General features: G+C 40.4%; 1 protein-coding gene across 1 annotated transcript in view; it reads left to right on the top strand.

Annotated features, from left to right (window-relative positions):
* The first annotated feature begins 8968 nt into the window (after positions 1–8968).
* Positions 8969–13794, top strand: part of NDC1 (NDC1 transmembrane nucleoporin) — a 52623-nt gene continuing 47797 nt past the window's right edge. Inside the window, exons 1-3 of the mRNA XM_063104909.1 lie at positions 8969–9132; positions 10584–10704; positions 13038–13139. Of these exons, the coding sequence (XP_062960979.1) occupies positions 9076–9132; positions 10584–10704; positions 13038–13139 (280 nt within the window). The 5' untranslated portion in view covers positions 8969–9075. The remainder of the gene's footprint in view (positions 9133–10583; positions 10705–13037; positions 13140–13794) is intronic.

Genomic DNA, 13794 nt, shown 5'->3' with positions numbered 1-13794 from the left:
ACTTGTTTATGAGAAATGTGCTGCACCACACCCAACAGGGACCTGAGGTGAGGGGGTGGGGGGCCCTGACCAAACTACTCTATTTTCCCCACATATGGCTGCTCCATTATGCCATTAGGTATTCTGATGACTTCTATTTTCTTATTTTTCTTCTGCTCAGCAGTCCTTAGTGTTAATTTGTCATCACCTGATCCCAAGATGCCTGTTCAATCCCCAGCAAAGTGTAGGTAGTGTGGAGCCCAGCTCCAGGCCAAAAACCTGTGTGTTACCTTTTAGGCACGACAAGGGCTTTACCTGACAGGCCTCATGGGGAAAGCTGTGCTCCCATATCAAACTAGGTGCACAGCCTGTGCCTTGCATCTCTGAAGGGATTGTAGTCAGGGACTCAGCCTCCTTGCCACCACCCGGGCTGTGCTCTTAATGCATATCTGCATTTCCAGACCAGGCTCCTGCATTTGGAGGCCTCCTTATAAGGGGGAGGGGAGCCCTAGCCGCAGCCTCTCTCAGGTGCCTATGCCAACTTATTGGGGTGAAAGAAGAAGAGGGCCTTGAAGATAGTTTTCTTTATGCTCAGTATTATACTTTCGACTCATTGTCCTTTCCCCTCTCCTCCCCAGCCCCCAGTCCATAAAATGTCAGGAGCCTTTTGTTTAGGGATCCTTTGGTAGTGAAACAATCCCCACTTCTGCACTGACCCCGGGGAGAAAATGGAACATTGGGGGAGCTGGCACTTTCTCCTCTCTAGTCTCTTGCTTATGCCATCACAGTAAGTGTTTAAAGATGTGGCTACTAGTCATTTTCAGTTGTCTTAATCAACTGCTCAAACACCTGGCATCTCAGCGCTCTGAGCTCAGTTCAGCTCTGACAGGCAGGAAGAAGGGAAAGGGCTAAGGGGGTAGGCCAGCTGAGTTGGCCTGCCTTTGAAAGAGCTTTCTCCAAAGCCTCGCCCAATATCTTCTGCTTCTATCCTGTAAGTCAGAACTGTATCACATGGTAACCCCTTGGTGCAAGAGAGGCTGGGAAGTGCTCTTTAACTGGGCATGCTGCCACCCAGAATGAAATCAGAATACCATTAGTATGGAAGGAAGAGAAATGGGTTTAAGTTGGATAACTACTACATCTTGGAACCCCCACTTTTAGAAAAGTTAGTGGATGGTGGTTTGTCCATTGTCGGTTTGATTCCATTGGTTGGTTATCATATAAAGAACTGAGGGAAATGAATTTTGGGAAGACAGCAGCAGCACTAGCATAGTTTTTGAAACTCCCTGAATCCCTCATAAAGACAGCAACTGGGACAGCAAAATCAAAAACCTGTGCACAACATCTACAACAAAACTAGGTGACAAGCTATGCCCACAGACCCAAAAGTTCAAGTAGGTGGAAACCACTGACAGCTCTCAAGACTGGCATGGTAACAGCATTTTTGTGGAAAGCAGCAGAGGGAAGCAACAGGGAGTGTGAGAAATCTGAAGAGAACCCCCAAATAACCAACAGCTACTCACTGAAAAGTGGACCTATAGGAGAACGGCAGCTGGAGCTGGAGTTTTGTACAACCTGGTCTGCAGCCCACAAGTGTGAGGGCTCCACAGTAAGGTCTGAAGAAGCTGGGGCAGCCCAGGTCCTGTGAACTCTCCAAAGCAGCCAAACTTTTTGTTTTAGTCCATTTTGTGTTGCTATAACAGAAATACCTGAGACTGGGTAATTTATAAGGAAAAGAGGTTTATTTGGCTTACGATTCTGGGACAGCTGCATCTGGCATGGGCCTCAGGCTGCTTCCACTCATGGCTGAAAAGCGGCAGGCAGCTGGTGGGTACAAGCAGATCACATGGCAAGAGGAAGCAAGAGAGAGGAAGCAAGAGATGCCAGGGTCCTTTAAACAATCAGCTCTTGTGGGAACTAATAGAGTGAGAACTCACTCATTAATCCCTCCTCCCCCAGGGAGAGCATTAATCCATTCATGAGGGATCCGCCCCCATGACTCAATCAGTTTCCAACACTGCCACCTTGGAGATCAAATTTCCACATGAGTTTTGGAGGGGACAACACATCCAAACTCCATCACCTTCCTTCCAGGACACCAGGGGAGAAACTGCAGGAAACACAATACAAATAGGGTAGGCCAGGGATATTTGCGGGGGGGGGGGGGGGGGGGGGGCGGGGAGTCCAGACGAGAGTAGGGGAGGAGATCTCAGAAAGTAGGAAGCCATGTTTTTGAACCCTTCATGAAAACAAAAAAGGAAACTGTAGAGCCTTGAGTTTAGAAAAGCTGTGTGTGTGTGTGTGTGTGTGTGTGTGTGTGTGTGTGTGTGCTGTAGAGCTTTGAGTTTAGAAAAGCAGTGTGTGTGTGTGTGTGTGTGTGTGTGTGTGTGTGTGTGTGTGTGTGTGTGTGTCTCCCCAAAAAGAAAGTTGTCCTGACTCACCTCTCCCTTCTAAATGTGCAGGAAAAGTAATTCTGTGTAGAAAAGAGCAACAAAGAGGATCCTAGTCAAATCTCATAATGAAGTTATTATAAGAAAAATGGGAAGAAGGATTAGAGTAACATCCTTAATGGTAATGAGAATATTCCAGACAGGCATGCTCCCAAAGCCAGATAAAAACTATACCTTAATATTTCAAAATGAGCTAAAAGAAATTAAGAAAATGGTACAATGTATGAAATTAAGGTGCTAATCAGACTTATAAAGCAGGAATAAGTAACAGAACTCATGAAAGAATTGGAAAGAAAAGGGAGAACTCATTTCAGAAATGAAGACTGAACTAGAAGAAATATCAGAATAAATATGCACACCCTGCAGATAGGTACAATAAACCATGTCCCAACTAAAAAGAGAGCAAGAATAAATATGCACAACATATAATGCCTTAATGTAGGAGCCCAGCACACAAACGGTCACGGACAATTGGGCTTAGAAGAGCCATTCTGTAAAATGCGGCTTTAAGCAGAATGCTAGCCATAAAGAAGTTTTTGTTTGCTTGTTTCGTAAAGAAGTCTTTTTGTAACCTTGGCTCACAGTATAGCTTGTGGGAAACATTGTGGGACTTGGTGCTCAGGAGGAGTGAGATAATAGCTAATCAGGAACTGGGTGAACTAAACCTTCTTCTTTTGGAGTCACAGCTGCCCAGGAACCAGACAGCATCTGGCTTGTGGGAGCTGGATAGCACCGCATTCCAAGGATGAATAAAAGAATTACAGAGCCAAATGAAAGAATTATAGTACCGGCCCTCAGATAAAAAAAACTCAGAACCTGCAAAATTTCACGTAGCAGCTTTCTGATGGGTCTAAGCTCCTCCTTTTGTTTCCCACACTCTTCCCTTTAAAAACTCTCACTGAGGCTCTCAAACTTCTGAGACAGTTTGCAGCTGACAGTGTCTCCCAGGTTACGCTTCCTGATAATAAAGCTTCCTAAACTTGCGTCAACATCAGACTCTCAAGTCCTTTATTTCCAGGCAAAGAAGAGGCTGTTCTTGGTTACCAGTTACATTAAGCGAATAAAACATGAAAAGAAGAAAAAAATTTACATTCCAGAGTGAAGAAGGAGAAATTAAAGAATTCAAGAGAAATTGATAAATACAGAAGATAGGCAAAGAAGATCTAAAGGTGGATGATAGATGTCCTTGAAGAAGAAAAAAATAACAAAGCAATGGAGAATTAATTTTGAAAAACCTAAGTTAAAATTTTTCTTGGAAACAAAATAAAAAGACGAAACTAAATAAAGGGTACACCTCATACCTAGGGAAATCAACACAGAAGATCAACACTGAGGCATAATCTAGTAAAACAAGTGAATTTCAAAGAAAAAGAAAAAATATTTGCGGCATCCAGGCTAAAACACAAATTCACTTATAAGGGAAAGAAAATCAGATTGTCATGAGACTTTTTGACAACAGCACTTTACATCAAAAGACTGTAGTAACATATCTAAGATACCCAAAGAACGAAAATGTGAGCTAAGGATATTACATCCAACTAAACTGACTTCAGGTGAAAAGACCACAGAAAAGATGCCATCAACATGGAAGAACACACGGAATATTCCCATAAGACCTTCCTGAGGCATCTTCTGGGGAACATACTTCAGAATGACTGGCAAGACATTGACATACAGGTGGTGAGCACTAAATATCTATTTACCTATAGAATTAAGAATAAATGATGGTTATAAGGGAGAGAATATAGTTTATAATGGTTATGCACCCTTAAAATAACTATACAGTATAACCATAAAAAAAAAAAAGAATGAGGAGAGCATTTCTAAAGCAGAATAAGGTTGCTGATCACCTCAAAGTTATTAGCCAAGAGTAAAAGAATATTGCTTCAAATCAGATGCTGGAGGAGAGGGGGTGGAGGCAATACTAAAGTCTATGTTGTTCATAAGAGGGAAACGGTAAGACAATAATCGCCCCCCCCCATAGGGGATTAAAGATGTTATATAAAGGAAATGATTACAGCAAAAATACAAACCTTTATAAATATTCTTAAAAGGGGAGCACATGCAAATAGACCACACAGTGAAAGTTTATTTATATAAAAGCATTGATACGTTTAAGTAGATGTGAGTGTGAATCTCTGCTTCACTTTACCTCTGTCAGCTTGGCTTCCTTTGTAAAAGATTATACGTATCATCAATCTTGAAAAGCAAGTGTGACAATTAAATTTATATAATATGACTTACGGTGTCCAACATATACTAAGTGTACAACCAAAGCAAGGTCGCTAGCTTTGTCAGCTAGGGAGAGGCAAAGGCAGGACTTGAACCCAGGACTGGCTGGCTCCAAAGTTTGCTTTCTCTACTATGCTACTGAAGGCAGGATGTATCCAATGAGTGGCATAATTACAGGATTTTTAGAAGGAGGGATGTGACAGGAAAGGCTTCATGGACGACATGGAATTTGAAGAAGCAGAGAATCCAGCTTATGCAGAGGCATTAAGGCAGAAAAAGACACAGTGTGTTGGTAAGGGGGTGAGGGGTCTGTAAGCAGATCAATTTTAGTTTCTTAAACCAGTACTTACTGCTTTCATCCATTTTCCAAGAACAGCCTGTAAACTACAAACTGATAACCAGTTCCACCACATGCATTAGTTGAGAGTATGGTTCAGGAGAGTAACTAAAGTTGGGGCCTTGTATACTAAACAGGTAGGGCCTGACAGCAGGGACTGCTCTGATGTATACCCCCACAGGGCCTAGCACAGTGCCTGGCCCTTACTCACTGCTTATGAAATGCTTATGAGGTGAATTAATAAGGTGATACAGAAAACAAAGTTTTTCAAGAACTTTTCAAGTCTTCTTCAGGTAACTGCATTTATTCACTTACTATTGGTATCATTTGGGATAGGTTAGGTTATTCTATAATAACAAACAACGCCAAAATATTAGCAGCTTAAAACAACAAAGTTTCATTTTTTGCTCATGTTATAAGTTCGTCACAGGTTGGCAGGAAGACTATGTTCATTGTAGCTATTCAGGCACCTGGGGTGATAGAGCAACTGCCATGTCAATTATTGTTGGCCACTGTGCCAGAGGAAAAGAGAGCTTTAGAGACTCTTACAATGGCTATTAAATTACACCTATAAATGACACATGTCACTTCTGCTCACAGTTCATTGGCTAGAACTGTAATACAGTCATATCTAACTTCAAAGAGAGCCATCGAGTGTAATCCTATCATGTGCCTAGAGGGCAGAGGGCCGGAAATACTTGGTGAACAGTATGAATGACTATCGCATTATTTGAAAGGCAGGTAATGAAGCTCAATTTAGATAGGTTGATAGTTAGAAGTAAAAAACAGAGTACACTAATATCCCCTTTGTACAGTTGAGGAAATGGATGCACTAAGAGGTGGAGTTACTTGCTCAAGCTAATCTGCTATTAAGTAGGGAGCTGGGATTCAAATCCACATTTGTCTGACTCCAAAGTCTTTACCTATTGCCTCTCAGGCACTTAAGTATTTATGTGAAAAGGCTTTGATCCTGCCTCTTCCTCATATACTTGGAGATGAGGCACCATGGAGCCTCACCTTCACCCACAGATTTCATTTTGCTGTCTCTGTATCATAGGCAGAGGGTTAAATCAGCCTTTGTAAACAACCTAGGCAGTATTTAAAAGTGAGAAAAAAAAAACATTTTTGAAGCCTGGATGACACACTTTGCTTGTACTATGTGGGTTTTCCCTCATGGATCGCCTTCTCTCTTCATTGGCCTTTCCTCTGAGATCTGACCCCCAAGAAGGAGGCGGCAGAGTACAGCCCCATGAAACAGCCAACAAGGAGTGCCACTTGGCTTCAGAGAGGGGACATTAAGGGAAGGAGGAAGAGCCTGAGCTTTCTTTTCAGTTTGCTGAATCTTTCACATTCTTCCCCAAGCCTTGGAGTTTGGTCATTAAACAGATAAATTAATAAATAAAGGTTCAGGTTTATCCTGGGGCATGTGTTCTCCATGCCCCATGGGGAGATATCATTCATGTGTTTTGAATTTATTTTTTGCTTGACTCTGTTGCACAAGAGACTTTGGATGTCCAAGAAGATGTAAATGTCTTTTGTTTTGCCTTTGCAAATGGCTAATCACATTTTATCAAGAATTGGCAGCCTTCTCTCCTGGAAGGACTGAATTTGAAACTAAACAGGTTACAGATGGGGAGAAAGGGTTATTAGCCACCCTTCACCCCATATTTTTTAAGGCTATAAAATATCAAAGACAATACAAGTGAAGGGTTTGAAATGAAAACTTTAGGAAAATGATGGCTCTGCCTATGATACAGAGACAGTAAAATGAAATCTGTGGGTGAAGGTGAGGCTCCATGGTGCCTCATCTCCAAGTATATGAGGAAGAGGCAGAATCAAAGGCTTTTCACATGAATACTTAAGTGCCTGAGAGGCAATAGGTAAAGACTTTGGAGTCAGACAAATGTGGATTTGAATTTAAAAATATTAGGGCAATTTGAAAACAAAAAGTAATTCCCACATCCCTGTATACTGTTGGGTGAGAGAGTGGTGGTTTAACATGATAGTACAGATGATTCAGGGACTCCCATTAGTCATATGTTGGATCTTCTTTGCCTATTTTCCCTATTGGTCACATTTTTTTTTTCTTTTTTTTGCAGTACATGGATTGAACCCTGGACCTTGGTGTCATCAGCACTGCACTTTAACCAACTGAGCTAACTGGCCAGCTCCCTATTTGTCACTTTTTAAAAAATCCTTTTTGGGGCTGGCCAGTTAGCTTATTTGGTTAGAGTGTGGTGTTGATAACACCAAGGTAAAGGGTTCGGATCCTCATACCAGCCAGCTGCCCCGCCCCCCCCAAAATCCTTTTTTTCTTTATTCCTTTTTGATAAAAAAGAAAAAAAAAAGTTCTTCCTTTGTTATGGCATTACTGTTGTGTTCTTTGCTTTGAAATTCCTTCTAGCTCAACCTCTATTTTTATTATAATTTTTCTTTTTGAAATATTTCTTCCCTCAGTTCTATTACATTTCTGAGTTTTTCTGATACTAATTGCTATTGCTCTTTCATATCTTGTATCCTTTTCTTAATTTTATTCCATTTTGAAGGATTAAGTTATAATTTTCATCTATTTGGTGTCTTTCTGAAATGCTTTTATTGTCTATAGGGATGCTTTTTAATCTTTCTTTTACATCTGCTTAGAAAGATAAAATGACCTTCTCAAGACCCTACAGTTACTAAGTGGCAGAGCAGGCATTCATAACCATATTTATCTGACTCCAAAGCCTATAATCTTTCTACAGTGTACCAGATAATTTACAAGTAAAATCTCATTTAATACAGCATCTTGCAATATGGTTTTATTAGTGATGAGGAAACTAAGGCTCAGAGAGCAACTTCAGATATATGTGGGCACTTGTGGTGGTTTCAACAGCTACAGAGTACCAGGTCCTCAGTTCTTGCTCAAGAGCAATGGTGTGATTCTAGCAGCAGCAGGGGCTCAGCCTTGAATGTGTCTCATGGACTCTAAATGCAGAGGAAGTAGTAGCTTCCTGATATTTGGGCAATAACTTCTTTCTCCCTTTCACTACTACAATCCTGTTCTTTCTGCCCTATGTTCTTTTATCCCTTCTAACACTTTTCTTATAAATTCCCTGCATAACCCCTCAGTGATTTAGATATCAGAGTTGTTGTCCTCAATAGACACTGTCTGATACAGTTAATTTTTCCCATTTATTAATTTTTTTTATGTGATGGGCGATTTGGAAACAATGATAAACAAGACAAACCCTGCCCTTGTGAAGCTTGTATACTAGTGGGAAGTCAGGCAATAAGAAGTAAACAAATAATTACACAAAATGATTTAAGACTGTGATAAGTGCTATAAAAACAGAAGTGGCTTAAACAATAAATAATTCTCTCTCTTGTATAAATGAAGTCAGGAGGTAACAGCAGGTAACCCAGGACTGGTATTGTTGCTCCGAATAATCAAGTCTCCTTTAAGCTCAGAACTTCATATTCCTGTAGTGTGACTCTCTTCCAATATGGTGGTAAAGCTCCAGCTAACAGATGGCCGTTAAGGGGATCCAAACCCTTGACCTTGATGTTGTAACACAGCACTCTAACGAACTGGGCAAACCTGCCCTGCCAGGTCTTTCTAACTGCGGAATTCCTAGCAATCAGTACTTCATAAAGACTACGATTCCCAGCATGCCCCAGGGCACCTCCGGGAGGACTTCGACTCCCAGCATGCTGTACTTTGGGACGCCGAGTCCTGGAATGCGACGCTCTTCTCCTTGGTCTCAGCCTGCCATTGAGACTGCAGTTCCCAGCGTGCAGCGCCGCCCCCTGTTTCTGGCGCCCCTCTCGGCCCTGCTTCGGAGGGATCTTTTGGACTCCAGAGAGCAGTTCCTGGAGTCACAGCCCACTTTGGGAAGCGTGTCTGCGCAGCACTTCGGTGCCGTTGAGCTTGTCCAGACGAAGCCTCGAAGGGATGAGTTGGAGCCTGGGCCGGGCTTCGGTCAGGCAGTGTTTGAGGCAGCCCCAACGGGGTCCTCAAGGGGCCTTCCTCCCTTTGAACGGCGGTGGCGGGCGGGTGCGCTGTCTCCAGCACTTCTTAGAGTGGGGGCCACCATCTCCATGGCCACGGTTGTGACTGGGCCGTGCGCCGGCAGGTCGCGGGACATCCTGTGGCGTGTGAGTGCAGCGCGCTCTGTGGCACGCGTTGCAAGGGTCGGGCTGGGTGAGCCGGCTCTGGCCGCGCGTGCGCGCTGGGCGGGGGAGGGGAGGGTCTGGTGGTAGAGTGCGGAGAACGCGTGCGGAGCAGACCACCCGGGGGACTGGTTACAGGGTTGTCCGTGGGGGTCTGGTTATAGGGTGGTCCGGGGCGTCTTGAGTGGAAGCTGGTTACCAGGTGGGAGAGGAGTCCTGAATGGAAGCTGGTCAGAGTGGGAGGCATGACTTGACTGGAAAGTGGGGAAGGGAGTGGAGAGTTTATAGTGTATCCAGTAGGTGCAAAATAAGTAACTGGATTCTTTGGGATAAGAAGTGGGACGGAATGTCCAGAATTGGAAAGAATGTGGCGTGGCTTTAGCAGAGGCTGGGGTTGGGCACCAGGTAATCAGGGCAGGTATTAAGTTACAGTTATGGGTGCACTGTGGGACTGAGCTTCCTCGCCGAAGTCGTTTAATCAACAGTACTGCAGCCGTTCTGTGGAAGGCAAAAAGAAATAGGAATAAGGTCCCTTTGTGAATAGTACTTCTACCCCATTGTACTGCCATCTTTTCTGTATCCCAAGCTAACAACTTTTGGGGCCTTCAGTCCTATCTGTTCTGTACCACCTATATTATCAATCACGCAGTCCTGTAGATTCTACCTTAGAAATTTTGCTGCAGTTTCTTTTTCCTTTCCCCTTGCTATCACTTCTGTTCAGACATTGATTATAATCTTTAGCTCGGGACATTGCGGTGGACTATTTCCTAACGTCTTTGTCTCCTGTCTTGTTCTGGTCCCTTCTGATCCATGTTCCTGGCAATCACTTTACAGTAAACACAAAGATGTTTTACCTTTCAGAATATAAATCCGATGGTCACTTTCATGCTTAAAACCTCTTAGTATCTCTCCTTGTATTCACTATTCAACAGTAAGTCTTGTACCTCCCATGTGGTAGGCACTGGCGATTCGGAAATGAATACAATGCTGCAGTGTAGTAATTGCCCAGTAAGGAGTGCATATCTAATAACTGTAAATACAATTGCAGTATACAGATGGTTCCAATGAAAGTATATACAGCCTTTAGGTATTACTATAACTGTCATTTAAACCTAGAGAGACAAACGTTAGTTGCTATAAAATAGTTATAAAACTAAATAACAATGGCCCAACCTCCCTCCTCACCAAGTGGTATTTGATGTTGCACCTGTCTCTGGACTAATGCAAGCATCAGTTCACTGACACTACAAGATTTTGTAGTGGTATGCAGTGTTAATAGTAGTAACCACTTGGGTTTATATATAGCTGCATAGACTGTGACCTGGGTATAAATATTAGTGATTAACATTGACATCCTGTATGAAAAGATAGGATTTGCATAACTGAAGTCATTTAACTGACTTCATGACTCAGGGGTTTTGTTTGTTTACTTATAGGTTTTGGGCTGGAGGATAGTTTCAAGTATTGTTTGGTCAGTGCTGCTTCTGCCCATCTGTACCACAGTATTTATAATCTTCAGCAGCATTGATTTATTTCATCCTATACAGTGGCTGACAGGTAAGTAACGTTTAATTTGGGGAAGAATATTACAGGATCTGCTTTTAAGCATAAAAATTGCATTGTGTTTTAAATAATTTATTTTTATTTACTGCCTATATTGACATGTCAGAGCATTCACTTTGAGATCATTTTAAGGCATGCCCTTCATAATGTAAACCACCTTTTGATTATATAATAAGACTAGTAAACCTGTCAGGGACTATGTATAATCACAGGAACAAAAAGATTATTAGACGACCACATAAATGAAAACTTAATTTTTGTTTGTCTTTCCTTTTTGATAGCTTTATTGAAATTGTTTGTCTTTTTAGAAGAATGTTTCAGTCATCTATTTAAATTAGGGATAGAAAATATGATATATATCTCTTTAAAAATATGTCAGAAATTAAGAATACTTCATTTCTATGTGTGGCTAATAAAAAAGATGAGAAGAGAGAAAAGGAGGAAAGAGTTAAAGACTAGGGAAGATAGAGTTAAACATAAAAATTGATAAGGAAGAAAAGATTGAGGCAGGCCAAAATGCTTCTCAAAAATCCTTGCAGACAAAATAAAATTAATAGATTTAAAATAAATAAATAAATAAAATAAAATAAAATTACTAGATTTATTAAAATATAACTATTGTTCTATGCTAATTAATAATAGCTACCAATTGTTGCCCATCTACTCTGTGCCAGGCACCATGTTAAGCACCTTATGTATGTTACCTCTTATCCTTCCTATAACCCTGTATAATAAAGAGGTATTATCTCTATTTTATAAATGAGGAAACTGAGATTCAGGTTAAATAATCTGTGCAGAGACACAGCTACTAAGTAAGTGAACTGGGGTTTGAACATTGGTCTCTAACTTCAAAGCCTGTGTTGTTGTTGTTGTTTTCCCACTATACCACACTAGAATTAAAAAATAAATGAAAAGATAAATGTTGTAAGAATAGGTTTTGAAGTCTTGCCTAAGGCTAAGAAGCACAAATACCATTGAAATCCTTTTTCTCTCCCTTCTCAACAATAACGATAAATTTCTTTTGCTTTGGAAAGAGGGAAGTGTGTTTTTAATTTCATTTTTCATAAGAAAATGCCTAATTTCAAAGAGTTAGAATTTTCACTTTCTGGTCTATGGAGATATTGCTACTAAAGAATTAAAGTTGTGTTAAAATTTTGGTTGATATATGTCTATGATTTCTGGGATAGCTCCCATACATCAGATGAAATTAAGCCATAAACCAGAGCAGTAAAGCAAGTATTTCTGTAGCCATATTGCTCGTGTCTGTATTGCTTATTGATCATGGCTTTCTAGTTTCAACCTCAGAATACTCAATATTGTATTCCAGAGCCATTACCAATTGTTCACATTGGCACTGGGGATAAAAACTTTTTCACATTTCATGGCCAGGGGTTCTTTAATCCTAATAACGTTTTCTTTCTCTCCAGATTGGATTTGATTTATGACATTTTTCTCATCAGATGTTACTTGTCCTTAACTTTTGGTTCACAAAGTTTTTTCGGAGAAATTGTACTCTTCTTACTTACCCTTAGTCACATGAGTAATTTCTTTCTTTTGGCTCAGTATGCTTGGGTTTAGTTGTGGATGCTTAGCAAATATTCCTCATTAATTTTGGTCAATGAATTGTACTTTTAAGGATAATTTCCTTTATTATTAAGTCTTAGTCTATTCAGCAAACACATCCTTACTGTTTTTATTTCTCTCATTCATGTTGTTAGGCATAACATATCCATATTTTAAACTTTGAAATGGAATATTGATGGTTGAACTACTCCAAAATATGAAAGCATTAGTATTTCACAGGGACATTACAGTTTTTGTTTTTTGGTTCAATTCATTTAGATGATTCATGGATTATGCCATTTCCAAAAATGTTATTTTGACTTTAGCTGTAGGAACCAATTGCATTTATTAAGAAGATTCTGATCTGAAAAATATTTACATCTTAAAAAGAGACTTTGTTGGTATATTACTAAATATGGTACTTCTGTTTCATATGATGAGATGTTCACATATGGTAGTATTTTGTCTGATGTTAACATTTGGATGATTTAAAAGAAATTCTAGTTTTTGTTTTATTTTGTTTTGTTGCTGGCTGGTGTGTCTAGTATTTTAACGTACCCGGAGTCGGGTCCAAATAACTCCCACTGTAGTTCTTGAGTTGATGTCCCACTGGACCTGTCAGCAGTGCACAATTAAATTCTTGAAGGAAAGATAACCTAAAATTAAAATTATAGCTGTGGTTCAAACCTTTTTTATATTGCAGTGTATTGAACATGACTATGTTACTGAATAAACTTTACTAATTGATCTCTCTTGTGTTTCAGATTCTTTCAATGATCTTTATAGTTCCTACGTAATCTTTTACCTCCTGCTGCTGTCAGTGGTAATAATAATAATAAGTATTTTCAATGTGGAGTTCTATGCAGGTGAGTTTTCAATTTTTTTTTTTTTTTTTTAAAGATGACCGGTAAGGGGATCTTAACCCTTGTCTTGGTGTTGTCAGCACCACGCTCACCCAGTGAGCAACCGGCCATCCCTATATGGGATCCGAACCCGTGGCCTTGGTGTTATCAGCACCACACTCTCCCGAGTGAGCCAGGGACCGACCCTCAAATGTTAATCATCTTAAAAATGTCTGAATTTACTAAGGGCAGACTCAATGCAATTTATATGTGGTTGTGTTTAATAGGCTGTGTTTTGTGTCAAAATTTTAAAATATACAGAATCATATGCTTTGAATTTCGTACATTGAAATTCATTTGGGTACTAGTTTCTTTGTTTTAAAAATATATTTAGACCTTTTAGAACAAGTTATTTCACTTTTATGCTGTACCTAGAGTAGTCAAATTTATAGAGACAGACAGTAGAACGGTGGTTCCCAGGAACTAGGGAGATGGCGGGAACAGGGAGCTGTTTAATGGGTAAAGTTTCATTTGCGGAAGATGGAAAAATTAGGAAGATGGACGGTGGTGATAGTCGCACAGCAGTGCGAATGTGCTTGTGCCACAGAACTGTGCACCTAAAAATGGTTCAGATGGTAAATTTCATTAATGTGTGTTTTACCCCAATGAAAAATTTTGT

The sequence above is a fragment of the Cynocephalus volans genome, chromosome 8 (genome assembly GCF_027409185.1).
Source record: "Cynocephalus volans isolate mCynVol1 chromosome 8, mCynVol1.pri, whole genome shotgun sequence".
Taxonomy (NCBI): Eukaryota; Metazoa; Chordata; class Mammalia; order Dermoptera; family Cynocephalidae; genus Cynocephalus; species Cynocephalus volans.
The sequence above is the reverse complement of the archived record's forward strand: the minus strand, read 5'-3'. Positions and strand labels throughout refer to the sequence as shown.